The sequence below is a fragment of the Cutaneotrichosporon cavernicola genome, assembly GCF_030864355.1.
Source record: "Cutaneotrichosporon cavernicola HIS019 DNA, chromosome: 4".
Lineage (NCBI taxonomy): Eukaryota > Fungi > Basidiomycota > Tremellomycetes > Trichosporonales > Trichosporonaceae > Cutaneotrichosporon > Cutaneotrichosporon cavernicola.
The window spans coordinates 1851757-1879554 of NC_083396.1; the positions used below are offsets into that span (position 1 = coordinate 1851757).

A 27798-nucleotide genomic window follows, 5' to 3' on the forward strand; every position below is an offset into this window, starting at 1 on the left:
GCTATTCTGGACATTGTTCTTGTTCTTGTTGTTGTTCTTGATCTTGCTCTTGTTGCTGTTGCTCTTGTTCATGCTCGCTTACTATGTAGGCACGGGGGGACTGTGGGGCACTGGGGTCGGCGAGGGCACGAGGACGATCCGATCCGCTATCCGCGGCGATCCTCATTTGGCATGTTGGAGGATTCGCGATCTAAACAATAGCTTTGAGAGAGACTGACACCGCCCTCGCTACTGCTCCAGCTCCTGCAGGGAGGAATGCCACAACAGAATCGATGAATGGGTTGCTGATAAATGCAGACTTTGGCTGAAACGACGCTGTTAATCGGCCAAACTCGTCTCCTCCCTCTCGTCTTGTTATGGTACGCCACGGATCGGCTGATCGGCAGGCGAGGTGTTGTGTTGTGTCATGTGTGATCGTCTCGGCATGGAATTGAGTGTTGTGAAATGTGATGTCTTGGGCGTCTTGAGGATTTCTTGAGGATCGAGGATCTGTGGCATGATGGCATGCTGTCGTGTTGGCATGCATGTGGGAATGTGTCTGGGAATCAGCAGGTCGACATGAGGATGTCGTATGTGCATGTCTGCACGTCTGCACGTCCACGCGTCTTCGTCTCCGTCTCCGTCTCCACGTCTCTGAGCCCCAACTGGCCCCAATTGTTCAGCCCTGCTCAGGTCCAGTTCCTTAGGCACGGGTGAGTCACCATGGGTTTGGGTTAAACTGGGACTTGGCACACCATCCGTCTTCCGCCTTCCACCATTCACGCTTGGAATCAACAAACGCACGCAGATCCGTAACGAGGTCCAGGTCTCCAGAGTTCAGCGCTCCAATGCGCCGCTGACGACTAAACCACGATCCACGATGCACCGATCTCCGAATCCCTGTGAGTTTAGTTCCAAGCCACCGCCACAGGGAGGTAGGTTCAGGGGCTCTGTAAATCGGGATCCGGGACAAATTCAGAGTCAGAGTCAGCGGTGGTTAAGGTGGGCGGGGTTGGGGGAGGGGGGGGGGGGGGGGGGTTGCGGAGGTCCCGACTTGCTGTGGGTAAGAGAGAAGAGAGGGTGAAGGAGGTGGCATGGATGGGCAGGGCTGCAGGGTCACCGAGTGACTTACGCAAACGTTTGGGGCGCCAGGACCGAAGATCCGAATAGAGCAAAAGCTGCGTGCGCCGCGTGAAGTGTTTGGGCGTGTTTTCGACAAGGCATGTATGTACCTGCGCGGAAGGGAGCCGAAGAGAACCGCACTCTTGTTCTCGGCGATTGCTAGATGCGACTGCGTAATTATCTCACCTGAATGTTGCGGCGGCAATTCAGACTACCTGAATGTTGTAGCTGCAGGCAAGTAGGCCCGTTCTGAAAAGTCAGAGGAGGTCAGTCTCGTGATGGGGTAGAGGAGAGAGAGGAGGGACGAGGGAAGAGGGAGGGAGGGGGGGAGGGAAGGAGGTTGCCTCAGGTCGGCGGTATTGGGGTCAGACGTGTCGTGTCGCGGAGGAACAGCATGGGCATCGTTGGCAAGTGGGCAGGTAGAGTGAATAGGTAGGGTACACTGTTGACATCTCCTGTCGGCTATAAGGTTGAGAGCTTGGGAGAAGGTTGACCTCGCCTGTTTCATGAGTGAATAGAGGAATGGCGGAACGGAATGGCGGAGCAACGTTGTGCCTTTGCTGCTGAACTGAGCAATGACGTGCGAGGACGGTCAACACGGCGCGAGGACACTGCCAACTCGTACTACGCAGCTACCACTGCTCATCCCCATGGATTGCCCACCTCTATTGGGAAGACGACGTCGACTGCCCATGGAATACGGCCGTTGAATGCCGCTGAACGCTACGTAGTCTGCTGCTTCCAGGTGCCATCGCAGCCGCTCTCCCCAATCCACCACGAATCTATACTCTTGTACAACCACCTACCTAGAACTTAGAACTGGCCGGCGCGCTGCTGCGGGTCAAAGTCGGAGTTGTCAGGACGACGGTACTCGCCCAACATGACCTCTTGGTCCATGCTGACATTGAACATCATCTGGTAATACACGTCGTTGAGCTTGAGCGTCTTGCACTGGTGTCAGTGTGACCAGCTCTAGACTTACACAAGTGCCGGTAGCGGTGACGTTGACGCGGACGATATCGCGCAGTCCTGCCGCGCGGAGGGGCTCGGATGCCTCGATCCGGTTCGCGACGTGGTGCAGCGCCCGGCCAACGACGAACCAGATGCTCGGCGCCACAATGTCGTACCCCTCCATCTCGGTGTCACCCGCATCCAGTGCAGCCTGGATACACCGGGTCGCGTTCATCCCCGCCTCGACCATCTTGTCGCGCGCCTCCGTCTTCTCGGCGGGAGAGGGCGCGTCCAGCTCCTCCTTGGCGTAGAGAAGCAACAGCGCTGCGTACATGGTCATCCAGTCCTGGTTGTCCCCGCCTTGCAGCTTGGCCTCGTCCGGCGTGGTCGGGGCGAAGGGGCGCATCATCGCCATGTGCCGCCGGCAAATACGCAGGAGGCGGGCCGTCACGTCCGGAGTTGCGACCGAGGGTGCGCGGTCGAGCTGCCGGCTCGCTGCATACGCAAGCGCCAGGCTCTTGATGCGGGACGTAAACTTGCCGTCGGTCGGCGAGCTGTGCACGCGCTCGGTCAGGAAATCGTGCAGAGTAGTGTTGTCCGTCAGGTCCTCGTCCGTATCATAGCTGTCGCGCGGGAGAGGTGTCGTTGTCTCCTCCACCGAAATGTCGCATGGCCAGTTCCACGAAATGCCATTGGCGCAGTCGTTGATCCACACTGACCAACTGCTGTCAGCTCAACATGTACCAACTAGCTCACAAGAGACGGATACGCTCGGCGACGTCCTGCGCGTCGCTCGGCGGCGGCACGATCTGTCCTTTGGCGCGCACGAGGCGGGAGCGGTGTTCGCGGTCGAGGCGCATGGCGCGGTCAGCAGGCCGCTTCTCGGGAGCGACAAACATCTCGCCGACGCCGCTAAGCTTCCCAAGCCCAGTGGCCCAGAGGAGGGAGCAGGCTGTCGAGTTCTCGTTCCATCCATCAACAAATCGACCACCGCCCGCAAGAGCGAGAGAGCGGAGGGTGGCGGCACACACGAGGTCGAGGACACGCGGGTCGAGTGTTGACAGAGCTTGCTGCTCCAGTGCGCGCGAGGGCACACATACAGTATCCGACACAGCCGAGATGGTCTTATGATGCGACAAGGTGGGGTTGGGCGAGTACGGCATCAGAACTGGCATGAGTGCGAGGAGGAAGGCCGGGTGCGGCTGCGACCCGCCACGGCCTGTGAGGCGCGCCCAGAGGTACGAAGGCGAGATGAGCCAGTGTACGAGCTTTGCGTCGGACTGGCTGATGAAGACTTGGATACTGCGTAAGCCAAATCTTAGCGGATACTCACAGGTGCGCACAGATCTTCTCGCCGACGCCACCGCGATCGTGCCCGATGATAGCCTTGACAATCTCATCCGCGATCACCTGCGGCTCCAACCCGTCCCACGGCATACGGCCGTCGGTATCGGCCGCAGCTGCGTCCGCGAGCGTCATGAGATCCGGCTCCTCATGATGCTTGCCGCCGGGAGTGAGGGTCATATCCGCAAGCGTGAGGGACGAGTGCTCGCGGAGCCCAAGGAATGCGAGCTCGACGCCAGCACTCGGCGCTTCGGGCAACTGGGGTCCCTGGGCGGTAAACAGACCCTCATGCACCTCTTGGCGGGGAGTGGGACTAGTGGCGAGCCGGTTCTCGAGCTCGTTGACCTTGTCTTCGAGTAGCTTCATCCGGCTCCGCTGCTTCTTCTGGCTGTACACGCACTCGCGATTACTGCGGCGGCAGGCCGCGCACTGCGGCATCTCGGCGGTACACTTGAGCTTGCGGCGCTTACAGAACTCGCATGCACCACCGCGGGTAAGCATATGCTGCCGCGACGTGCCGGGGCGCTTGGGGCGCTGCGCAGATTCGGGATTGGGAAGAGGGATAGACTCGAGCGGCGGCGGCATCTCGTCCATTGGCTCGGCGAGGGAGGGGTCTAACGCTGTATCCGCGTCCACATGGGCATCAGCATCCACATCCGCATCCATTGGCACGCCTACAGCCGGTGAGGCCGACGCCAGCGTCTCCGGCTTGTCCGCGTGCGGCCCAGGGGTGACGGGCCCAGATGCAGAGGCTTCAACCAAGGACGCGGCCGCGGCCACGTCCTCACTCGCGCCTTCCGTGGGGAAGGGGCCAAGCTCGATACCGTACGCCTGGACTTGTTCGTGGTTGAAGAGGGTTGAGAGTGCGGCCGAGGCGGCGCGATCCTCCTCGTTGTTCTCGTTGTCGAACATGTGCTCGGCCATGGTTGATGTCAACAACGGAGAGGTGTGAATCATCTCCGCAATCGGGACCACGGAGGTGGGTGACCGTGTCCGAGTCTTTCCTTTCCATGGTGAACACGTCATTGTTAGTGATACGGCTATGCCCGTTAATTGTGAGAGACCAGACCAGTGGCAACTACATACCTCTCCTACATTACAAGACAATAATCTAAAAGGCTTGGCATCTTGTAAGGGTAGGTACATGGGAACGAGGTGACGGCCATCATGCCCGTAGCCCGTATAGCCACACGAACACTGTCGCCCGGTTAGATACAAACTCCGTGACCGAACTTTCTCACGCTTCTAACATTGTTAAGCGGATCAGCGGATCAGCGGATCAGTTGGCGCAGTTGGCGCAGTGGGTGCTGCGAGCGTGAGAGGGTCATGTGCCTCTACTCAAGTGCCAACTCGGCTCACTCATATTGAGGCGCTTTATCCGGCCACCACACGCTAGTGGCGACTCGCGTTTGTGTGGCCAGTCATATCCTCCTCATCGACTCATTTCGCTCATCTTCTCCTCCTTCTGCAATGCACTCAAGATGCCGCCCGACCAAGACGGCCTACCAACCCCCACAGTCCCCCACTTCCATGCCCAGTCCACCTCCCCCTCGGCCTCGGCCGCACCGACGTCGGACGTCTCGCTGAGCAGCACGACCATCGTCGCTCTCGGTATGGGGTTTATCGGCGCGGCCCTGCTCGTTGTAGGTCTCACAGTCCTCCTACGCGTTGGAGCAGTTGCGCGCGCCGTACGACGCGAGCGGGCGCAGGGAGAGGACATCACCTTTAGGACAATGTGGCGGCGGTATGGCGGGGCGTGGGGGCTGTTGTTTGCGCCCGCGCAGGACGACCAGTGGACACCAGTGAGGGTGCGGCGGCGCAAGGTTGGACCAACACCTAAGATGTGGGATGTGGATGTTGCCAAATTGAAGCCAGAGGATGAGTTTGATCTCGACAGCGAGGAGAGCCAGGTGAGTCGGAACGACTACATGGAGGAGAACAATGGCTGACCCAAGCCACTCGCAGCTGCGCCATACTATGCCCCAGGGGCTAGCGTACCGGAATGTGCGTTCTCCGTGCTCGTTGTCATGCCTACCCCACCACATCCACCACCCTCACCCGACAACGACGACGAACCATCCCTCCCAGACATCATGCTCGGAACCACACACCTCCAGCCCACAATACCCCTCGCAGACGCAGGGATCAAGGACGACGCCGAGTCGGAGAAGGGCTCTGAATTCGAGTACGTCGTTAGCGCCAACGACCTGATGCGCGCCCGCTCGCGGCGAGAGGTGCACTGGACTACCGTGTGGGGCATGGATGCTAGCGGGCGCATGTGACCATCTCCGGTACTGGTACATGTTGCGAAATTGTAATCTAATGGTAATGTCAAGTGTTGAAGCCTGATGCCTTCTCCCACGCCTATCCTGCCTCGCTGGCCTACGCGTTCATCGCCGCCTCCTCGTTGTCACCAGTCTCCTCGTCAACCTTGGCCTTCTTGGCCTCCTGCTCGCTCACCTCCTCCGTCTTGCGCTTCTTGTCCTCGACCACCTTGGACGTCTTGATGTCCTTGGCGCGCGCAGCCGGTCCCCAACCGGGCAGGGGGTTGAGCTGGTACAGCACCGTCTTCTCGGGCTTCTCAAAGTCCTTGGCATCCGGATGCCGCGTAAAGTCAATGGTGTAGCTGTTAAGAGTTAGCCTATCCAACGGCAGGAGACTCACGTCATGGGCTTGTTGACGAACGCCCTCGCCGGCGAATTCTCCGAAATCTTGTCCATGCGAACGGGATTGGTCTTGATGTGCTCACGTACAATGTCGTAGATGAACGAACGGGGAGCATTCGTCTTGATCGAGCCAGACGACGCATGGGAGCGCGACACCTTGTACCCACCATTCAGAAGAGCAGAGCTACGGTCAGAGTGTTTCCAGAACAATGGTCGACTTACACCACCATCTTGGTTGGCGCCGAGGTTGCGCGCCCAAATCCGTGCACCTTGTTCGAGGTGAAATAGAACGGGTCTGGCAGCTCCTGCGACCGTCAGCCCATATACTTTTCGAAACTCACATTCATCGCGAGGGTGAGCATGCCATTCATGCGCGGCCATGTGCCGTACTTGTCCTGCTCGCCGTCGATGCTCTTGAGGACGCGCTCCGCAAACTCCGAGTCATGGATAGGGCCGAGCCACATGGGGCCGGCGATGTGGTGAGGTTTTCCGCACTCGGTGCACTTCTGCCCCACTGTCGGCGCCTGGATGCTCTTGTAGACAGTGTTGATGTTGCCCTTGGCCGACCTCTTCTCGATCACTCGGCCGAACGGCTGCACAGTCGGTGACTCGCAGTACGCGCAGATATACACAGGGCCAGTGTTGACAAGGAGCTTCTTGACGTCGACGGCCTTGGTCTCGACGCGGACGAAGAGGCGGACGTAGAAGTCGATTGAGAACGAGAGGAGAGGCGTGATCGTGCGTCCATACCGCGCAGCAGCCTGTGCCAGCGAGTTCAGGACGAGGCGGAGCGCGACCTCGTGGCTGTACTCGGCGTTGCAGCACACGCCGCCGTAGTTGGAGAGGCACTTTTCGGGGTAGTTGGAACCGGCGAGCACCGCAAGGTCGGTGCAGGTCACGGCGAGGAGGCCACCATCATTGATCGCGCCAATCGCGGCGTCGATGAACGGCGCAGCAGTTCCGTATGGGTCAAGGTCGACCATGTCGACGCGTGACTTGGGGTCGCGGTGGTTGTACATGAGCGTGCACGCATCGCCCTCGTTGACGCGCACGACGCCAGTGCAGTCCTCGCGGCGGCCGATGTCGGGGTGGTCCACGGCATCGCCGTCTCCCTCGCCAACGCCATTGAGGGCGACATTGCGGCGCATGGCGTCACATGCCGAAGCGGACAAGTCGTTCGCGAGCACCACCTTGACGTCCGGGATCTCCTTGGCGTACCTAATCGAGCGGAGGCCGGTGGCTGACAGAGCCTCGAGGATCGTAATCTTGGGCACGATGAACTTGGGATCGGACTGACGTCAGATCAGCCCACACGCACACTCACCTCTGATGGCCCGGCGTCGGTGTTCGTAGCGTCCTCTTCAGCCGTGGTAGCAGGTACAGACTTGCCCTCCTTGCGCTGCTTCTTGGCACGTCGCTCACGAAACTGGGCCTCGAGTTTCTCCTTGCGCTCCTCGTTCCATGCGCGGATAACAGACACCGAGAGGTCGCGGTTGTACTCCTGGACGGGGTTGAGGAAGGCCGAGGCGTCCTTCGGGATGAGGATTGTGGTTGTGCGCTCCGTGTGTGGACGGTGAGTGTCGGGAATGCCACCCTCGATGGGGACAGTGTAGGGGATGGAGGTGGACATTGCTCTTGCTCTTGAGATTGTGCTGATAACGATAGTTCGAGTGCGTGCAGCAGCAATGATCATGAGCACACTCTGATGTTAACGCCTCTCCGCATGGCTCAATTGTCCAAAATTCCTGGCATGATCACAACAATCCGTATGGGATGATTAGAATACATCCGTGAAATCAATTACGTGTTTTGGACAATGTAATGTTATGATTGTGGGTTGTGGGTGTGGGTGGGTTCGCGTCGTCGCGTGGTCATGTTGGTTGGAGGAGGAGGACCAGATGACATGACCTAACGCGTCCAAATGACACCTAGGGGCTTTAAGGCTTAGCACAGAGTAAAGGCGAACGGTGCAGACTCAAGGTAGACGAGGTCGGTGGCGTCAACCATCATTTACTACTCAATCCATTCATCCATTCATCCCTTCCCTCCAACCAACCTCATCTTCTCATTATTTACCTCTCTCCTCATCCCCATCCACTTCACTCATCGCTTGTACGAAACGCCCTCGTGTCCCACACACCAGCCCAAACACCTGTCAACCTTCCCTCCCAACACAACACAGACGTGTACACGCGACTTTACGCGCCATGGTACGTCCCCTGCCGCCCACACATCACGCCTACTGACGCGTCCCGTTCTACTGGCTTGATTCTAATAGTCTATCGTGAGTTGCAAACGCCGTTCACTGAGCACAACTAACAACAGGTCAACATCCGCAACATTGAGCTCATCAACAACCCCGCAAAGTTTGACGACGACTATCACTTCAAGATCAAGTTCGAGGCTATAGCCCCACTTGTCGAGGGTGAGGATAATTGCCAGTGGTGCGAAACTGCCCGTCGCCAACGGTGCAGAGGCGTGGCGCCATGCAGAGCTTGGGCACTTGCTGACTGCCAGACCTCGAGTGGCGTCTCATCTATGTCGGCTCGGCCAACAGCGAGGACTTTGACCAGGAGTTAGACTCATGTATGGGTGAGCTTTACATCACTCCGAGCCGCACTGACGACCAGTGGGACCCATCCCTGCCGGTGTGAACGCGTTCGACTTTGTCGCCCCCGCGCCCAAGCACAACCTGCTGCCGTCGGTCGACGCTGAGGAGGTCCTTGGCGTGACGGTCATCATCATCACTGCGTCGTACCGCGACAAGGAATTTGTGCGCGTCGGCTACTACGTCAGCACGTACTACGAGGACGAGGCGCTCAAGGAGAACCCGCCAAAGCAGGTGATCTGGGAGCAGGTGCACCGCAATGTCCTGATCGAGAAGCCGAAGGTCACACGGTGAGCATCCCCTCCTTAGAACGAGCTGACAGCAGATTCCAGAACCCCTGGGACTCGGGGGCTGTGTCGGCGGAGGGGTATGACGGCGGCGATGAGCAACAAATGTCGGGAGACCTGTACAACTCTGTGCTCCCGCCACCCGTTCAGGCCGCAGCTCCTGCGCCCAGAAACGACATGGACGTCGACCAGCCGGCCATCGTGGCGTAGACACGCGAGGGAGAGAGCAGAGGGCAACTGTATGGCTGTCACCATGTATAAGTCGCAACTTCATACCCGTGTGCACATATGTAATAGTGCATGTAAGATTGCGCGAAGAGTGGTAAGCTTGGGTGAGAGGCGATTAGAGGTGGTGTCTACTAACCAGCAATTGGCAGCTCTCAACGCCACCACAATCACATCTCTGTGCCACCATGCAGTCTTGCCACGGCGATTTTAGCAGCAATTGTTGCAAAAGGTGCATGCATAGATGCATATAACATGACAGGACTATAGGTTCTAGTGATCACTACGCCTTCTATGCCTTCTTGCCAGCATCTTCCTTGAGTGACACGATGCGGTTGAGGACAATCTTGTCGCCTGGGCGCTTGCCAGGCTTGGCGTCAGCCGCCTCGTCAAGGCAAGAGAGCTTGCTGTCAGAGTCGACGGCAAAGTATGCGAGACGCATGGCCTGGAAGCGGATGTTCTCCATGCCGACGAGCTGGTCGGCGGTGACGACGGGCTCGTCGCCGAGAGCCTGGGGCACGTGGTCGGCGGGCTTGGCCTCATCGTTGGCCACCTCGTTCTCGGTAGCCGCCTTCTGAGTGTGCGCGTGCGCCTCTGCACGAGCCGTCGTGGTCTCCTTCTTCGCGAGCTCGTAGAACGCGGGCTCGACGACCGCACCAGTAAACACCTCGATCGAGTCAGGGTTGACGTCGCTCTCAAAGTCCTTGGGTGGCGGGTCGTGCTTGAACAGCGGGTGGAAGTAGCGCACCTCGTCGATGTGCACTGCTCCAGGAGCCTGCACCCACTGGATGTAGGCCTTGGGTTTCTTGAACTCGCCCTCGTTGTCGAGGTTGCAGTGGATCTCGGTGACGTTGCCATTCGAGTCTGTCTTGAACGACGTACACGTCACGGGGAACGGCGCCTTGAAAAGACCAACACTCTTGCCAGGCGCAAGACGGAAGTAGTCTGGCGAGTCCTCTGTGCGGAAGTCCTCTGCGTCAATGTACACCTCCTTGGTGAACATGGTCTCGACAGAGCCCATTGCGGGCACCTTGGGGTGCAGTGGCACCTGAACGGGCACCTTGTAGTCGTCCGGCACGTTGTCAATGATGAGCTTGATGGGCTTGAGCACCATCATGAGACGAGGTGCAGTGTCCTCAAGATACCTCCTCACGGTCGACTCAAACTTCTGGAGCTGGGTTTCGGAGACGAGCGTGGTGACACCGAGCTCGGAGACGAACGCCAACAACGCACCGGGTGGAATACCACGGCGGCGGAGCGCGATGATCGTGTAGAGGCGGGGGTCGTCCCAGCTCTTGACGAGGTTGTGCTCGACGAGGCGGCGCACCTTGCGCTTGGAAAGGAATGTGCCCTGGAGGTTGAGGCGCGCGAACTCGTACTGACGCGGTTTGTAGACTTCGACCGCGTCGCAGAGCCACTCGTACGACTGGCGGGCAGAAACAAACTCAGTGGTGCACAGAGAGTGGGTGATATTCTCAAACGAGTCACACAGGCAGTGTGTGAAGTCGTAGGTTGGGTAGATCTTCCACTTGTCGCCCGTGCGGTGGTGTGGCGCATTCTTGACACGGTACGCGACCGTGTCCCACATGTACGGGTTACCGCTCGTCAGGTCCATCTTCATGCGGAGGCACGCCTCGCCCTCCTTGTAGACGCCGTTCTTCATCTTCTCCAGGTCGCGGACGTTGTCCTCGATGGAGCGGTCCCGGTGCTCGCACGGCACCGGGTTACCCTTGCCACCGCCGCGGTCCGCCTTGATCTTCTCCGCATCACAGAAGCAGATGTACGCGCCACCACGCTTCGTCAGGTCCAACGCGAGAGCATACAGCTTATCAAAGTTGTCGCTTGAGTACGTGACCTTCCACGGCTCAAAGCCGAGCCAGCGCACGGTCTCGAGGATCGACTGGAAGTACTTGCCCTCCTCAGCTTCGGGATTGGTGTCATCGTAGCGCAGATATGTCCTGCCGTTGTGGAACTTGGCATAGCCAAAGTCGATCATGATGGCCTTAACGTGGCCGATGTGGAGATACCCGTTGGGCTCGGGAGGGAAACGAGTGTAGACCTGGCCGCCGGTCCACTTGAGATGCTCCTCCTTCAGCTTCAGGCTAATCTGCGGGTTCCCGCCGACCTTGTGGAACTCGGAGAGGAATCCCTCCTGAAAGATGCGCGTGGGGATGTAGGGGGAATTGGAAGTCGATGCCTCGTACGTCGTCTCAGCAGGCTTGGGGGCCGCAGCCTTCTTCTTGGGCTCCTGGGTGTAAGCTCAAGAACGATATTGTAAGCCCACCTTTGCAGCCTTGGCCTTGGACGCAGCGGCGGCCTCGCCCTTCGCCTTGCTTGCAGATTCTCTGGACCCGAAGACTTCAGTGAAATAAGCGTCAACAGCGGCCTTGAGGTCGGCGGTGGGAGCCCATCTATCGTTAGCTGGAATGCGATGTTGAGAACCCACTTCAAGTCAGAGTCGCTGTTCTTGATGCCGCCGAGGAAGGGACCCTGGTCGGACCACGACTTGGGTGGGAAGGAGAGGGTAGCGGCGTGCTCTTTCAACAATGCGGGGATGTCGGCAGCGGTGACGTCGACGCCCGACGTCAGCTCGCGATAGAGATGTAAACTTACCAACTCCGGATGCCTTGTCAAAGGCAGCAGTGTCGACGGGGAGGGATGGGGACTTCTCGAGGTACTTGACGCTAGCTGTCGAGTCAGCATTCATTATTGATCCACACGCGATGGTTCAACTCACCAGCCACCTGGTCTGGCGACTTGAGGTCACCTGCGACGATGCGGTTGAGCACATACTTGCGTGCCTCTGGGGAGAGCTTGGTGCTAACGGCGGAGAGCTTGACGAGGGCGTTGGCCTGGTTGTTCCCAAACGACTTGCCGGCGAGGCCGTTCTCATCGACGAGAGAACGGAAGGCGTTGCCAGCCTTTGGCGTGCGCACGAGCTCAGTCGCAGAGTTGGTGCTCAGGCCAAAGGCCTCGAACTCCTTGATGAGCGCGGCGACCTCGGGTTTGGTAGGATCAAACTTGGGTGGCATGGGACGAGATGGTGGGAGATAGGTGTTGAGAGGATGTGTGAAGGAGGGAGTAGGGAAGGTGGCGTGCTTTATACTCGTTTGAGAGTGAAGAGGTGTGAATGTAATTGTTCTCGACTCCGTCCGTCTGAGACATCAACTCAACGTCCCAACTTTGGGAGATACAGGCCACCTGTGCTCTCGAGTCAGGAAATTACCACGTGGAAATGTCTATCATCTGAAAACACGTCATTCACTCAGGCACCAACGCCTTCCCATCCGATCAGTCAACTGGCATGCCGCTTTACCCAACCTTGCTTCGTCACTGTCACATCTTCCTCGAAGCCAAACAACGTCGCACCCCTTGAGATGCCACCTCGACGATCAACTCGGACACGAGATCCGTCGTACGAGGAGTCGCTGGAACATCCTGCTACCTCCAGCAAGCGTCGCGGCGGAGCTGCGCGTGACACGCCTCCTAAGAAGACGCGAACAACAAATCGCCTCCGCAGTGCGTCACCGTGACCCCCGTAGGCTCGCCATACAGCACTGACGTCAGTCGCCGAGTCCTCTACACCAAGCCGTCGCGCGACGCGTTCGACATCCGCCTCAACCGTGACCCAGACACCTAACGCGTCTGAAATGGCGCCGCCAAAGAGGGCCGTAATGGCAAGACGGACTGGAGGAAGGCCTATCCCTGGGCCACCCATCGCGAGTCAGAGGGCCTCGAGGTTCGGGATAGTCCCTCCCAAACATCCTAAGCGCCCTCGCAGTGCGAGCGTGGCGACCGAGGAGAGCAACGAGCTAGACGACGGAGGGCCTTCCCCTCCCCGGTCCATTCGGCCGCGGACGCGCCGGGTCCAGAGAGACATCGAGGAGGGAGATGAGGAATGGAGAGACGGAGGACACAGCGAGGTGGAGGTCATCGACATGGCCTCCTCGGACGGGTCCGTTGGCGCTGCCGGGCCGGGACCTCGCACGTCGCGGAACAGGGCGAAACTCCGGCCTGTGCCACAACCTTCCCCATCCGCCTTCCACAAGTACGCCGAGAAGCCGCCACGGACCTCGCAGGTCGAGTCCATCGAGGACCCTGACTCGAGCCCCAATTCCAGCCTAGGGCTGGAGACCCAGGTGCGGAAGCCGAGAAGAAAGCATGGAACCGTTGGTGGCACTGTGTTGGAGATTTTCGACGACGACGATGACGACGAGATGGACGAGCCGGGCGTACCCGCTTCCCAATCTGGTGAGTCGCAGCCTGCCACATCTGAACTGACATTTCAGAAGAGCACCACAGCCCCGAAAAGCAGCATTCCTGTCGTTGGCAGGGCTGTGATGCCGCGTTCGCAACTTCAGACGAGCTGCTCGACCATATGGGCTTTCATCTTTCTTCCGAGGGCGCAGTTACGTCAGCGAGGCGCCACTCTGTTGCCGTGCCCACAGCGTTGTCATCACAGGGCGCGGACGGCGCGCGGACGCTCGACTTCCTCACTGGGGAATTAGAGAGGGCGCGCACCGAGACAGCCGACTTGCAGTCGCAGTTAGCCCAGGTCAAGACCAGCAACGACGAGCTTCGCGAGAGGGCCAAGACAAACGAAGAACTAAGAGCCCAAGTCCTCGCCGAGGCCGCCGTCGAGCACGAGAAGAAGCTCCAGGTCGCGGCGGACGAGCACGAGAACGACATGAAGGCAGCGAGCAAGGAGCTGGACGGCGTCCGCGCAGAATTAGACAAACGCATAGAGGAGACGTCTGAGCTCGAGGCTATGGTCAAGGCGACCGAGGCAGAGCTCATGAGGCGCAACACGACAATGGCAGAGCTCGAGGCCGAGGTCGTCGAGCTGAAGTCTAAAGCTAAGACGGCGACAGACGATCCAGACGCGCCGTCAGGCACCGCCGTCACCCTCCCTCCTGACGCTCCCCCCGAGGAGCAGATCAAGGAGAGGGACACCATCATTGCCAACCTTCGCAAGGATCTCAAGCGGAGCAAGAAGGCGCACAAGACGACCAAGGGTGACCTCGAATTCATCCGCGCACAGTACGAGACCGCTTCTTTGAGCGCCGTGCAGGAGGTGAATCGGGCCAAGGAGTTGGAAGCCGAAGTGACCAAGCTGCGCGAACAGCTCAGTATGGGTCTCAAGCAGCGCGACCTGTTCTATAAGGCAGCAGTAGACGCTGCGAACCTCGACGCGGAGAAGGCGAAGCAGCAATTCGTCCTCCTACTGGAGCAGAACCGGAGGACGGACGACGGCATCCGACGCAAGGCGGCGCAGCACCACCAGCTGTGCCAGGACAAGCACCAGCTCGAGATGGACCTGCACAAGGAGCGCACGCGCGCACACGACCTCTCGAAGCGCAACGACGATTTGGTTGCACTGAACGCCCGGCTTCGCGGCCGCCTCATGGGTGCATTTGACAAGGTCGACGAATCGGACGACGAGGACGAGCATGCTACCGAGCCCAAGTTGGCAATGCCGACGCTCGTGCCCGACGGCAGCCGTGTTGTGGGTGGCGTGGCGGACCCGACGCTCACTGGCGAGGCGCAGGCTTGGCAGTGTAAGTGGCAAGTCGACGACCGACTGTGCGGGCTCTACTTTGACTCGCGCGAGGTGCGTACGCTGGCGGGGTGTGGGTTGTGCTGACAAGCAGGAGCTGGACGGGCACGGGCAGGGCGTGCATATTTCGGCTCTTGAACAGAGCTAGAAGAGGATGTGTTTGGTGCCGTGTAGAAGGGTAGCAGAGTCGCAGACTCGCTCTAGATTCATGTAAGCGATATAATGTCGTGTAGAAGTTTCCGCGAGGAGGCGCACAAGATCCTCCCAGCTGTTCAACCGGTGCTTTCTCCATTCCCGTCGCACAGAGATGACGGATTGGAGCAGATTTGGGGTTATTAGATCCGGTGACGCGCAGAGTTAAAGGAATGACGTGCTGCTGTCACCGCTCCGTTTAAACTTGCTAAATGAACGACGCTGTGTTGGGTGAGCCCTTTCTCTACACTAGAGTCTGGAGGTCCAGGGAGAGACTAGACACAGTTTCACGTGATTCCAGAAACCAGCACTGTTCAGATGGTCGTATGAATAATGCTGTAAGATGCATCCTCCAAGATCTTACTACAGCATAGTTCAGCCTCTCTTACTACTGCCTGATCGTCGCTGGACCAAGCTTGCCCTTGTGCGCATGGTTCCAAACGAGAGAGCGATCACCCAACCCTAGCCCCAGCGCATGGCACACATACATCTAACTAGAATACAACCATTAAGCCTGAGCATGCTGGCTGGCCTCGTGGGCAGCACGCACATCCTCCCTCTGCCGTCGATTAGCCTTTGCGAGCTGCCGAGCAGCTCTTGCGAGTCCATCACATGCCGCGTCGAGGTGGGCTGGAGTGACGCGTGCCCGATCCCGCCCCTCATACTCTTCTGGAGAGAGGACGAGCGCTCCATCAGGCTTGACAACACTAAGTCCAGCAACATTTACTGCTGTAGCCAGTGCCCTCCGCATACCCTGCGCCTCGATCATCTTGGCCTCGAGTTCCTATCATCAGTTTAGATTGGAAAACATACATACTAAGGCCATGTCGGATAACCGGGCTTCGGCAACAGCAAGGCGGGAACGTGTACTTGCTAAAGCCATAGAGTCGAGTTCGAGTTGCTTGATCTTCTCCTCGCGCTTACGGCGGAACAGTTGCTGTGCCTTGCGGTTCTGTTCTGCCCGCGCTTCCTTTCTACTTGTCAGCGCCGCCAATTTGGGATTTACGACTTGGCCTGTCGCTTAGATGGCCGTTCCTCCTCCTCAAATGCAATGAGCGTTGCAGCGGCTTCAGCGGATCCATCACGGCGCTTCTCGTCGTCCATCTCCTTCCAACCGGCGCGCTCGTGTGGTGCCTTGCGCCGCTTCCCACCCATTTCGCCGCGGTCCAACGTGTCTGTGAACGCCTCTTCCATCCCCACTGCAGGGGGAAGGGATATCGTGAATGGCGTATCCGTTGCATTGGCCAGTGCTGCACCAATGTTGGCAAGTGTGGTGGGGATGGGCACGGTTGGGTCGGGTGGCGAGGGCGGAGCACCGCGCGGCGCAGACGGCCGGTAGGGAGGGTAGTAGCGTTCCTCGACGGGTTCGTAGGCGTCGCGGAGGTCTGGGTTAGCGGTTGGGAATCGGGGTTAGGTGGATGCACACCAGATGATACGCGTCGCTCACACCGTCATCCCCGACTCAGTCGACTCACATGTCATGATTATCGCGTCGTGGTTCCCCTCCTCGGCAGGCGGCGCCGGCGGTGCGCCTTGGTACACATTGGGGACGGCTGAGAGGAGTGACGCTAGGCTGTTGGGGGGGCTGTTCATCGTGCGTTGTGCAATGCTCTTATCGAGTGGAGGATGTGCTTACGTATGGGAACAACCAAACAATGGTGATGGTGACGACGGGAATGGTGGGAAGGGAGCTGAAGTATTCTCGCGTGGGAAGGGAAAGAGCACGTGGTGTCTCGAAGGGATGAATCCGCTGCCGGTTACGAGTTGAAATTGGTGAAGGGCCTTTCGATACGCTATCCGGGCGCTCCCAGCATCTACAAGACAAACTTGCAGGCACGGAGTCCGCTATGCTGCATTGGGTCCACCCCAGTCGTCTTCTACACCAACTACCAACTAAACCACATTAGTCGTCGCGCAAACACATTCCCTCGCTCTCTTCTCTCATAGCATTACAGTTTTCTGCATCCTCTGTGAATCATTACAGCACCAGCTGGTTGCTTCTCCACATTTTGACAAATCACCACGGCGTTCTCTGACTGCCTGCAGGCAGGAAAATCACCGCGGCGCTACAGCTCGACAACAGCTTAGGCCTTGCCGGCGAACATCTGCTTGATGGCCTCGGTCGAGAACGACTTGGGGCGCTCGAGGGGCATGCCGAGGGCACGGTCCCAGATGAGCTGCGAGGCGACACCAAGAGCACGCGAGACACCGAAGAGAACGGTGTAGAAGTCCTGCTGGTTGAGGCCGTAGTAGGTGAGGAGGACACCCGAGTGAGCGTCGACGTTGGGCCAGGGGTCTGGAGTCAGCAACTGGACTTTGATTTCTGGATTTCGGCAAGCATGAAAAGCGGCAACGGGATTACACGGCGGAATGGGTTGTCCGACCCCCCTTTGTCAGGCGGGAATGTGTCACCGGCATCTTGGGGCCGATGGGGCCGAAAGGAATGCCTCAGGCACAGGCGCAAAGACAATCCGCACCGGCCCTGTGGTACCCATCGCACGCTGCTGTTGGGTGCAGATAGACTTACTCTTGGCCTTGCCAGCCTCAAGGAGAATGTTGGGGACAATCTTGTAGATCTGGGCAACAAGCTTGAAGAGAGGGTCCTCGGGGAGGTGGCGGAGGGCGAACTCGCGCTGGGCGGTGTAGCGAGGGTCGGTCTTGCGGAGGACGGCGTGGCCGTAACCGGGGACGACCTGGCCACCCTTGAGGGTCGACCAAACGTACTCGGCGACCTTCTCGTCAGTGGGGTTGTTGCCGACAACACCCTGCATCTTCTGGATCCAGCGGAGGACCTCCTGGTTGGCGAGACCGTGGAGGGGACCGGCAAGACCGTTAAGGGCAGCCGAGTACGAGAGGAAGGGGTCGGAGAGGGCCGAGCCGACGAGGTGGCCGGTGTGGGCCGAGACGTTGCCGCCCTCGTGGTCAGAGTGGATGGTGATGTAGAGACGCATGAGCTCAATGAACTCCTCCGAGGAGTAGCCAAGCATGTTGGAGAAGTTGGCAGAGTAGTCCTTGGTGGGGTCAATGGCGGGGACCTTGCCGTCGCCGTAAACGTTGCGGAAGATGCGAGCGGCAATGGCGGGAAGCTTGGCAATGAGGTCCATCGAGTCCTCGTAGGTGGTCTGCCAGTACTCCTTCTTGTTGACACCGTTGGCGTAAGCCTTGGCGAAGGCAGAGTCGTGGTTGAGGGCAGTGACGGCGAGCGAGAACTGGCTCATGGGGTGGAGGGTGTTGGGGCAGCGGTCAAGGAGCTCCTTGACAAAGTCGGGGATCTCGGCGCGAGCGGCCCACTCGGCAGAGAGGCCCTTGACCTGCTCGTCGGTGGGGACCTCGCCGGTGACGAGGAGCCAGAAGAGACCCTCGGGAAGGGGCTCAGAGCCACCGGGCGCCTTGGGGAGCGCCTTCTGCGCCTCCGGGATCGAGAGACCACGGAAACGGATACCCTCGTCGGCGTCGAGGACGGAGCCCTCCCACACGAGGCCCTGGGAAAAGTCAGCCATTCTGTCTAACAATACAGTGGAATATTTCTACCACACGACTCACCTTGACGCCACGCATGCCACCGTACATCTGGTCGACGGTGTTGTCGCCAAACGACTTGTTGCCGTACTTGGCGCGAACCTCCTTGACGTTCTCAATCTCCTTGGGGATGAGCTCGGCGAGGCGCTCCTTGAGCGACTGAGCCGAAACGGCCGACGACGCCGAGAACTGGCGGTTCGCGTTGGCGCGAAGCTGGGACAGTCAGTACATGTTGCTGTTCCGGTAACCGGGAAAGAGAAGACGGCTGAGAAGCCCGCGCACAGGTGTGCGGGGCCAGTCAACCGGACCGGTGACTGTGAAAAACTCAGTCGTCTCCAGCGAATAACACTGAAAACCGAGCTCGCTCCACTCGTTGCAAATAGCGAGGAAGAGTCGTGTCGTGACAACGGAGAGAGGATAGTTGATGTGTTGGAGATTGTGTTACTCACCTGCTGGCGGAGAGCGATGCGGGTCGAGGAGAGCATGATGAGTGGTGGGATGAGAGGGGATGGAAGAAAGGAAGGAGGAGGGTGAGATTGGGGTTGGGGTGTGAGTTTAAAGAATGCCGCCGAATGACGACCATATGTCCCCATCAGGACCCTCTTGACCCTCTTGACCGTTGAACTCCCTTGTCAGTCGGCAAACGAGAGCAAAAAGGCACGGTCACCACATCACCGGCCATTTCATCCCCCCAACTTGCTCACCCCCCCCTCCCGACGCGGTTCACTTGAACACTACTGGTCGGTTAGCACTACATCCTTACTCCTGATTCTTTAGGCCTACAAAGCAGACTGTTCCTGTTGTCGTCGCATCCCCGGTCCTTTCTCCCCTTCTCCCTTCGGCCACTGGGATCCCAAACTATCCCGGCCGGCCGGTCTCTTTCTTCAAGGTCCCATGGCCCAAGATTCAGCCTTGTGCGCTCTAACACCCTCCCCCCACCTCCTTGGCCCCAGACTGCTCCAGTGTTAGGGATACCGGCTCGTGACTTTGCTTGCAGTCCAAAAAGACAATCCCTGTATCCCCCAGATAACCCCTTGCAAAGCCGACGGCGAAACTGACGGATAATTTGGTATTTGGACGACGCCTCCGTATCCGTCCGATCATCATCCAATCCAAGTACGACATTGTCTTTCTCACGGGTCTACCATCGTCATCAAAACCCTCTGCATATCGTGGAGCCGCAAAGACACCGTTCTTACCCTTGACTCCAACTCCTTGTCAGGCACGCGCACCCGTGTCCATCTGATCCGGTCCACTGTATCATCACTTGCCATGCTGCGACTCTAGATGCATATTACACCCCCAAACGACTAGCTGCTTTCCGTCTATCCAGTGACATCGTCCACCGACGTGATGACATCGTCGACGCGCAGAATCATACGCACAACCTGCGTAGCCAGAAGGAGCTGCTGGCGCTTCGAAATGAGAGGGTCGTACACAAACTGCTTCTTCATGTCTGTCACAGTCAGTGCCTGGTCGCTGCTACCCCGCAAATAGCCCCGCCTTCCGCATTGTGGCCGAAGCACCGATGGTTCCTGTGTGATGGGAATCTTTGGCGTCCTCAACACAAAGGGGAGTGTGGGGTAAAGGTACTCACCGCTCTCGCCCTTGCCCATACAGTCGATACCAAGGCGCGGGTTGCTCTCCGTAACTTGCCTCGACTTGACGTCGGCAAGGGTGTCGATCGGGGAAAGACCGGAATTCTCAGCGAGCGCCAGAGGCACGGCGTCGAGGGCTTGAGCAAATGCCCGCATAGCGTACTGCTCAATCGTAGGGATCTGTAGAAGGTCAGCGCGGGAAAACCTTCTTCTCCCTCCGCGGGCGGAGGCCCAAGCTCCCATGGGGACCCACCTCGTCGGCCTTTTTGGACACGGCAATCGAGGCACAAATCTCAGCAGCACCTCCGCCGTACACGACACGGTTATCCCGGACAAGGTTGCGGACGACGCAAATGGCGTCGTGGAGGGCGCGCTTGGCCTCGTCGATGATCTGGGTCGGTCAGCGGTCTTCATTCCTTTTGGTTGGTTCCCGTGATCCGAGTGATCGCCGAAGTGTTTCTCCGACGTTTCCCCTCATCTAAGCCATCGCGGCGATCCAGGGTAGACTGCTGGCGCCAATGGTATCTGTTGCTGGCAAGACTTGGGCGGCTTTCAGCAGTCCCAAACATAGGCCCCACGGGCGGCGCCAGCATCCACCGTTCTCTAGCACATTGGCAAGTAGAATCCCCCTCTCGGCAATCGAAGTTCGGGGTAGCCAAGAGCAGGGAACATATCACAAGCCTGAAACGACGTTGGGGCCGATGCCTCAGGGATTCCACCCATGGAGAATTGGTGCAAACACGTCGTCCGCCCCGCCGTCCTTCCGACGCGCGACGGGGGAACGCTGACGGTGCACAGACCCTAGCCACACTCACCATCTTGTTGCTTCCGCGGACGAAAACGGTGACGGCACGCGAGTTGGCACACTCCTCAATAACGAGCATCTTCTCCTTGGTGGTGCCGAACGAGAGCTCGCGGACGAGACCAGCGTGGCCAAGCTTGTCAGCGCTGAGGTCCTCGAAGCGAGGAACAATTCGGCCGTTGGTGGCAATAGCGATCAATTCAATCTCCGGGCCACCAACCCAGCGGACGGCCGGGAGCTCGTTCTGCATGAGCAGGTGGTTGGCCTCGTCATCGAAACCCCACTGGCAGATGACGAGGTTCGCGCCGGTGTCCTTGACTCTGCAAGCGTCAGTCCCAGTCCAACCGAAACAATCCAGCGAGATAACAGGCCGTGCTGATCGGATCTCGGCTTCCCAACCCAGAGATAAAACAGAGGAAGTGGGCAGAAGGCGACATTACCGAGACACGCCCCCACGTTGTCGGCACGTTGTGGGACACGTGACTGACACGTTACCTGCACGTGGACCAGTCAACTCACCGCCTGATCATGTCCATGAACTTCTCCTTCTCGTACTCGCGCAGCTTCTTGTACTCCTCAACGCTCTCAATGTCGAGCTTGTGCTTGGTCTTGGGGCGGGGAGGCTCGAACGGGCATGTGAGAATGGCGAGCTTGGCGTCGCGGACGACAGTGGGCATCTGAGGGTGGGACATGTCCTTGTCGATGACAACACCATGGACGAGAGCAGTGTCGTCGAGCGAGCCACCGACCTTGCCGTCGACCTTGATGAGCTCAAAGTCGACGTCACGACGCTTGAGGTCGGCGACCGAGAGGACGGCGTCAACGGCGATCTGAGCAAACTTGTCGTGGGCAATGGAAACGCTGGAGTTAGACAGAGCTGTATGTACCAGGGAAGGCGACATGGATGACGACGTGGGGCCATATCAGAGGCAAGTGATCCAACGCCGATGTCAAAGGGAACGCCAGTGCAGCGCTACTTGGGATGCCTCATTCGACGTTCGTCTCAAAGCTGAGCGACCTCCAGCACCGTAGACACACGCCTAGAGCAGGCATGGGGCGTTCTCTCAAAGCTGAACGACCTCCTGCACGGTAGAGACACGCCTGCCGGCATGGACCACGCAGATGGGAGAGTGACGCGTGTTGCGCTACACGGTGACGTTCCATTATGACCGACTCCTCCACTGAGGCCTGCGGTTTACACGCAAACTGGACGCCCGCGACGCACCAACCCACGCCTTCGGCTAACTCACATCTTGGACCCAAGCGACGTCTTGGCCGTCTTGAGCAGGTTGCTAGTGTCGTCCTTGCTAAACTCAATCTGGGGTCAGTTGACGCCATGCTCCAACGCACAGTCTCAGCGACACTGTCAAGCTCGGCAACGGCAATCTCGCACGCCTTCTCGTACCCGTCCGCAATACGGATGGGGTGGATACCGCGGTCGAGCAGCGACAGAGCGGAAGAAAGGAGAGCGCCGGCAAGTACTGGAATCAGTACACTCTCAAGAGTTGGGACATACCAACAACACCAGTGGTGCCGTCGCCAATCTCGTCGTCCTGCGACTTGGACACCTCGACGAGGAGCTTTGCAATCTGGTGCTCAACCTCCATCTGGGAGAGGATGGTTGCGCCGTCGTTGGTGACGGTGATATCGCCGTCAGGCGAGATGAGGATCTTGTCGAGGCCGCGCGGGCCGAGCGACGTCTTGATAATGTTGGTGACTGGGTTAGATTCATTATTGTTAGAGACAAGACATACCTGAACGCGCGGCAAGGATGTGGCTCTGGAAATTAGAATTGCTACACGCCAAGTGCCAAGACTTACGCGGATAGCCTCGAGACCATGCGTGCGGACCTTCTTGCCCTGCTCGCGGACGATGATGAACGGCCGGCCGTTCTGCTGTCAGCACCAGACCGAATGTGATGGAAAGGTATAGAGGGGGAAACACACCTCGTCCTGAGCGTAGACGGCCTGCCCGGGGTTGATCTGGTTGATCTGGTCGACCGACATGCTTGCTAGATGTCGAGTTGGAGCAGTGTGAACAAAGTCGAAGGTGACGGAACGCTGATGATTGTGTCTGCTGGCACGTCGAGATTCTTGGACGCGTGAGCGCGCTTCACGTGGATTTTTAGTTAGCAGAGTGGAGGTTGGTTAGGCGTGGACTGAAAACAGCTTTCTTCAATTGGCATGCCTACTGTTTACAACACGTGGGATCGTGCCTGGCGAGAATGTTGGCTTCTGGACGAGCTCGCGGCTGTTGACTTCGTGAACAACAAGCGCAAGCATCTACCCCGACATCCCCTCTCCCAGCGACGATGGACGAGGCCGAAGAACCTCACCGTATCCGCATCACCACGAGCGGCAAGACTGCTCCTCTAGCCCTCGAAGCCCTCACCTTCCTCAAGGTGAGCTTTCTAAGCTTGGCACAGCTGACAGCAGAACAACCCCACCCGGCCACTAGTACTGCACACGATCCCCCTCGAACCGAGTACCAAGCCCGGTCTACATCCCGCCACCCTCGCGGCTCCGCGTCTCGTCTCACTTGTGGAGAAGGTTAAGCGGGAATACATTGCGTCCCTCTCGCCGAAAAAAGAGAAGCAGGGCCTGTGGCAGTATACCGAGACTGGACTGGTGGTTCCGGCGGAGACGGAGCGGCCAAGTCTCGAGCGCGTGTTGAGTGGTAAGACTAAGTGAGCGTGCCGTAAGGGGGAGCTGACAAGAGGCCGAAGATGACACACCGGCCGTACCTCGAGATCACGCTTTCGACGCAGCCGCTCGGACTCGAGAAGGGGCGGAACGTTACGTGCCAGACGGTGTTTGTTGAGCGGCGGCGGGGGTCGAGGGGAAAGGGAAAGAGCAAGACCGAGGAAGGCGACGAGGATGGAGGTGGAGGTCACAACTCAGGCGGGGAACTGTGCGCCGACGTCGGCGAGCCTGTCGCGCGCATGAAGCGCAAATCTGAAGTGACGGCTGTCTCGCCCTCTAAGCGACCACGTACATGAACCCAGCATTCCCACTGTATGGCTCGTCCACCATCACACTGTTGTACCATGCTAATAACCTCATGCATACTATTTGTACAACAGGGTTCCTGACCCGGGCAAGGCTGGGCGGATGCAGTAGAGTGTCCTCGGACATGGGATGAGTGCCCAATGCCTGGCGTGGAGAGAAAGAAATGAAGGGTAGGATTAGGGAATGGGTATCAGGAAATTATGGCGCAGCTTGGTTTACAAGGAGAATAGGGCCAGAAGGGTTGCGGCGCCCGCTGCCAGGCCGAGGAGGGGCGAGGGAGCGTACACGGCGGCCGAGCTGAACGGCTTGCCAGTCTGGTTTGTCTCGACGATGCCTAACTGCACATCGTTGCAGATGCCCATGTGGCGAGCGTCATCGACGGTCGCAAAGACGTAGGGCATGCCACCGTAGCCCTGGCGAGAGTACGAGATGGAGATGGAGCCACCCGAGCCGACGGCGTAGTCGAGGCACGAGAGGAGGTCGATGAGGGCTTCACCGCGCGGCCAGCCCGTGTTCTGGATCGCAAAGGAAGTGGCCTCCTCAGGCGAGCCGCGGTTGGTGAGCGACATGATGATTGGACCCTTGCGGATGGCCATGTCGTACGTCGTGTTGGCGAGGATCTGCGAGCGGGCCTGGAGATACGTCTCACCATTGTAAGTGGCATCACCCTTGATAAGAGTAGAACGAATCTTGTTGAGGCGCGTGACCTGCTGAACAGTTGTGACATTCTCGTACCCGAGGGTCCAGAGAGCAGCACGGTTGTCAGGGTCCGAGATACCAAAAGACATGCCTTGCTCCTGGCCGTAGTAGACGACTGGGATGCCCTCGAAGAGGAACTGGCCGACCATGGCGTTGTACACAAGGCGGGGGTCGGCAGTGATGTTCTTGAAGCGGGGTGTATCGTGGTTTTCGATAAAGTTGCCCAGAACGCTGGGGTCTGGGAACTGCGAGAGGGTCCCGATGATGCGCTCTGTGAGATCTGTCATGTTGCGGTGGGGTTTGACGCTGAACGCCTCGACGAGGCCGTTGTAGAAGGGGAAACCAAGAATAGAGTCCATCCACTTCTCCCTCTGGAATGCCGAAGTGTAGTCGATGCGGTCATCAAACACCTCGCCCATGCAAAAGACACCACTGGCACCGCAGAAGCCAGTCCAGAACTCGCCCGGGACGTGCTTGGCGGCGTCGATACGCAGGCCGTCGATCTTGTACTTTGTGACATAGTCTTTGACCCACGACTGGAGTGTCGAGATGACCTCGGGGTTCTCAGTGTTGACGTCAATGAGCCAGAGTTTGTCGTCGCCAAGAGAGCAGTCCTTGACCTGCTTATCGTTGGTGTCCTGGGTTGACCAGTCAATCTCGCAGAAGGGGTGGAACTGGTCCGCCTTGGTCCACATTGAGCCCTCTGGAGGAATAGTCGTGTTGCTGAGCGAAGGAATACCGTTAATGGCAACGTCGACCATGATGTACATGTCGCGCTTGTGGACCTCGTCGATGAGCGTGTGGAGGTCATCCTCGGAGCCGAAACGCTGGTTGACTTTGGTCAGGTCGTTGACCCAGTAGCCGTGGTATGCAAAGCCGTAAGGGGTGTGAAAGTCGATATTCTCTGACAGGTTAGCGGGGCACGGCCTTTGGTCCGTTGTCCCTCGATTGTCTCGGATGACGATGAGGGTTGGTTAGTACGCACCAGTGGTGGGTGAGATCCAAATGGCGTCGAATCCCATACTCTGAATATAGTCGAGTTTGTCGATGATAGAAAGCCACGTGCCTCCGCACCATGTCTGTTCAGCCGTGTTGCACTCGAGTGGGAGGGGGTCAGTGCGCGCTGGTGCCTTGTCCGAAGGTGGGGCAAAGCGATCGGTGATGATCCTGGTGGTGGTCAGAGGGGCGTTGTATGTGATGGCTTATGACTTACTGGTAGATGGAGCGGTTGCGCCATTCGTCGGCTGTGGCAGCGTTGACGACCTGGGCGCCTAGGACGGCCAAGGCCGTGACGGCGGAGAGGAGCATGGTGGGGAACGGGGCGGGGTCGAGAGAAGGAAGAAATGAGGGTGTGGGGGACCAGAGGACGAGGGAGAGCGATTGTCGTGTATGAGAAGGGTGGTGGGTTAAGGAGCGTGGTGTGAGAGTGAGAGGTGTAACACGAGTGTGAGGTAGGCCGTGTTGATGAAGAGAAATGGACAGCAAGAGACGGGGAGGGGGAGATGCGATGGTGGGTCGGAGATGATGATGAGCTCGGGGCTCGGGGCTCGGGGCAGGGGCTTTGAGCAGTGGTTCAGCAGAACTGCGATGCAGTGATGTGATGGCTGAAGCCCTCGCCTCCTCATGGGCCCATGCGGCCATATGGCTGCATGGCTGGGCGCGCTGCCTTCTTCCTTGAGACTTCTGCCTGCATGCCTGTTGCCGGATACCCAAATAGGTGAATTAGAAGGGTTTGTGCAAGTCAAGTTGTTCAACGGAGATGGGTCTGCTTGGTTCCTACCAGGTTTTAGTTGATCCAACCCGACGCCACCGAAACCAATCCGAAACCCCCTAGCCTGCGCCCTTGACCCTAGCCTTGTAACCTCTTGGCCCCCTTCTCTGTTACTCGTTCAACCTCCAACCTCCCTTTTGGCATTCAAGTCTTGACCTTCCTCAAGCTCTCAAGCAATACAAGCAATACAAAGCAAACCTATTCGGGCCGGACACTCAGGGTCTTTCAAGCAGGCACCTTTGTTTATTCTTCTCCTCTGTCCCTCTCCATTAAAGAGCGCTTTTCGTATTCCTGAATATTCCCCGTCCCTACTCAGGGACACTTAAAGGGAACGGGCCACTGGGTACCCAAAACCCTGAATCGCCGGAGCCCGTCTGGTGATCTGCTGACGAGATAGTGGTCGAATCTTGGATCAGATTGCCTTTTATTTAGATTCATTAGATCCATCTATAAATATATACATACCTTGTTAGCCTTCTGTTACAATTGACCCGATTCAGCCTTCGTGTTCAACTTTTGAAACCGTCTCCTGTCTCTAGAGTTGCAGTACACCAGCGCTGACAACCACCCACGACTCATGACTCATATTGTAGATTGAACACAGGGATACATCTGTTCCCCGCCTAACGGCCGGGCGGTCCGACTGGTCAGCTGTCGGTGGCGGTGGCCACTGGTCGGCACGCATGTGCCTCTGCCGTCCGGCTCAGCGCCCCTAGCACCATCCCACATACCCCACCTAGGGGGTTAGGGATTCCAGAGACGCGCTATCCATCCTCGGGCACTCCAACGCGTCCTGCAGGGACTGACAATTCATCGGCTGACGTTGGCTGTGGGCTGGTGATGTAGTCTGACCTGCAAGTGCGGGCTGTTCTGCGGAGCGGAACAGTTTCAAATGTCACTAGTAACGTGGTCTCCCCACTTAGCCACTTAGTGCCACAGGCCTGTCCGTGTCTAAACAGCTCTTGAGAATTGAGAAAGGGGACAGACGTTGAGCCATCAAGCCTGGGTGTCTGAAATCAGGACACGGACAGCGACATCAAACGCCACTCATGTTGGCGTCAAAATGAACACTAGGTATTCCCTTAGTTCCTACTCCCTTTACACGTTGCACAAAATGGGTATGAGTGCATTGGGTGCACGGTAGATCTGTAGATATGTAAACGCCGTACATTGCGTTGTTGCACCCAGGGTATCAACTGACAAGTCTCCGAATCGCACTGTTGTTGGACTGAAACAACCAGGCAATGCGCGCGGATGCAAAAAGCACCATCACCGCACGGGCCTAGTGATCGCGAGTTGGGTCCTTTTGGCGGTGCCAAGGTGCCAACATTTCAAGGTGTCAAGTGCCAAGTGCCAAGCCAAGGAAACAAACCCTCTGTCGGCATAACCTGTTACAGTACCTGGCACAGTTCATTCCTTCTACTGCACAACTCAACCTTGTGGCGCAGACAACCGCGTGGCACCTTGTCA

General features: G+C 58.2%; 11 protein-coding genes across 11 annotated transcripts; 4 read left to right on the forward strand and 7 right to left on the reverse strand.

The window, feature by feature from the left end:
• Positions 1 to 1914: 1914 nt before the first annotated feature.
• On the reverse strand, positions 1915 to 4320 carry CcaverHIS019_0407200 (uncharacterized protein; the record flags this gene model as incomplete). Its single annotated transcript, XM_060600586.1, has 4 exons — positions 1915 to 2052; positions 2084 to 2774; positions 2809 to 3354; positions 3386 to 4320. The coding sequence occupies 4 exons, from the start codon at positions 4318 to 4320 to the stop codon at positions 1915 to 1917; spliced, it is 2310 nt and encodes a 769-aa protein (XP_060457165.1).
• Positions 4321 to 4877: 557 nt separating this feature from the next.
• Positions 4878 to 5678, forward strand: CcaverHIS019_0407210 (uncharacterized protein; the record flags this gene model as incomplete). Its single annotated transcript, XM_060600587.1, has 2 exons — positions 4878 to 5306; positions 5352 to 5678. The coding sequence occupies 2 exons, from the start codon at positions 4878 to 4880 to the stop codon at positions 5676 to 5678; spliced, it is 756 nt and encodes a 251-aa protein (XP_060457166.1).
• Positions 5679 to 5778: 100 nt separating this feature from the next.
• TRM1 (uncharacterized protein) lies at positions 5779 to 7692 on the reverse strand (the record flags this gene model as incomplete). The annotated part of the gene is made up of 6 exons (XM_060600588.1): positions 5779 to 5814; positions 5857 to 6022; positions 6061 to 6246; positions 6285 to 6367; positions 6404 to 7354; positions 7387 to 7692. 6 exons carry the CDS (start codon positions 7690 to 7692, stop codon positions 5779 to 5781), a joined length of 1728 nt encoding a protein of 575 aa, XP_060457167.1.
• A 577-nt stretch (positions 7693 to 8269) lies between these two features.
• Positions 8270 to 9167, forward strand: ASF1 (uncharacterized protein; the record flags this gene model as incomplete). Its single annotated transcript, XM_060600590.1, has 6 exons — positions 8270 to 8272; positions 8341 to 8346; positions 8388 to 8487; positions 8580 to 8654; positions 8693 to 8960; positions 8996 to 9167. The coding sequence occupies 6 exons, from the start codon at positions 8270 to 8272 to the stop codon at positions 9165 to 9167; spliced, it is 624 nt and encodes a 207-aa protein (XP_060457168.1).
• Positions 9168 to 9474: 307 nt separating this feature from the next.
• GLN4 (uncharacterized protein) lies at positions 9475 to 12214 on the reverse strand (the record flags this gene model as incomplete). The annotated part of the gene is made up of 5 exons (XM_060600591.1): positions 9475 to 11430; positions 11467 to 11593; positions 11629 to 11719; positions 11796 to 11870; positions 11920 to 12214. 5 exons carry the CDS (start codon positions 12212 to 12214, stop codon positions 9475 to 9477), a joined length of 2544 nt encoding a protein of 847 aa, XP_060457169.1.
• Positions 12215 to 12559: 345 nt separating this feature from the next.
• CcaverHIS019_0407250 (uncharacterized protein) lies at positions 12560 to 14887 on the forward strand (the record flags this gene model as incomplete). Its single annotated transcript, XM_060600592.1, has 4 exons — positions 12560 to 12701; positions 12750 to 13433; positions 13472 to 14793; positions 14834 to 14887. The coding sequence occupies 4 exons, from the start codon at positions 12560 to 12562 to the stop codon at positions 14885 to 14887; spliced, it is 2202 nt and encodes a 733-aa protein (XP_060457170.1).
• A 552-nt stretch (positions 14888 to 15439) lies between these two features.
• Positions 15440 to 16524, reverse strand: CcaverHIS019_0407260 (uncharacterized protein; the record flags this gene model as incomplete). The annotated part of the gene is made up of 4 exons (XM_060600593.1): positions 15440 to 15715; positions 15749 to 15905; positions 15938 to 16316; positions 16407 to 16524. The coding sequence occupies 4 exons, from the start codon at positions 16522 to 16524 to the stop codon at positions 15440 to 15442; spliced, it is 930 nt and encodes a 309-aa protein (XP_060457171.1).
• Positions 16525 to 17015: 491 nt separating this feature from the next.
• Positions 17016 to 18935, reverse strand: CIT1 (uncharacterized protein; the record flags this gene model as incomplete). Its single annotated transcript, XM_060600594.1, has 4 exons — positions 17016 to 17227; positions 17459 to 18413; positions 18475 to 18663; positions 18900 to 18935. The coding sequence occupies 4 exons, from the start codon at positions 18933 to 18935 to the stop codon at positions 17016 to 17018; spliced, it is 1392 nt and encodes a 463-aa protein (XP_060457172.1).
• Positions 18936 to 19775: 840 nt separating this feature from the next.
• CCT5 (uncharacterized protein) lies at positions 19776 to 22856 on the reverse strand (the record flags this gene model as incomplete). Its single annotated transcript, XM_060600595.1, has 11 exons — positions 19776 to 19906; positions 20048 to 20228; positions 20302 to 20439; positions 20864 to 21170; positions 21370 to 21711; positions 22101 to 22168; positions 22201 to 22331; positions 22367 to 22567; positions 22605 to 22629; positions 22671 to 22742; positions 22797 to 22856. 11 exons carry the CDS (start codon positions 22854 to 22856, stop codon positions 19776 to 19778), a joined length of 1656 nt encoding a protein of 551 aa, XP_060457173.1.
• Positions 22857 to 23161: 305 nt separating this feature from the next.
• Positions 23162 to 23848, forward strand: CcaverHIS019_0407290 (uncharacterized protein; the record flags this gene model as incomplete). The annotated part of the gene is made up of 3 exons (XM_060600596.1): positions 23162 to 23251; positions 23286 to 23536; positions 23569 to 23848. 3 exons carry the CDS (start codon positions 23162 to 23164, stop codon positions 23846 to 23848), a joined length of 621 nt encoding a protein of 206 aa, XP_060457174.1.
• A 225-nt stretch (positions 23849 to 24073) lies between these two features.
• CcaverHIS019_0407300 (uncharacterized protein) lies at positions 24074 to 25865 on the reverse strand (the record flags this gene model as incomplete). Its single annotated transcript, XM_060600597.1, has 3 exons — positions 24074 to 25461; positions 25543 to 25724; positions 25771 to 25865. 3 exons carry the CDS (start codon positions 25863 to 25865, stop codon positions 24074 to 24076), a joined length of 1665 nt encoding a protein of 554 aa, XP_060457175.1.
• Positions 25866 to 27798: the final 1933 nt, after the last annotated feature.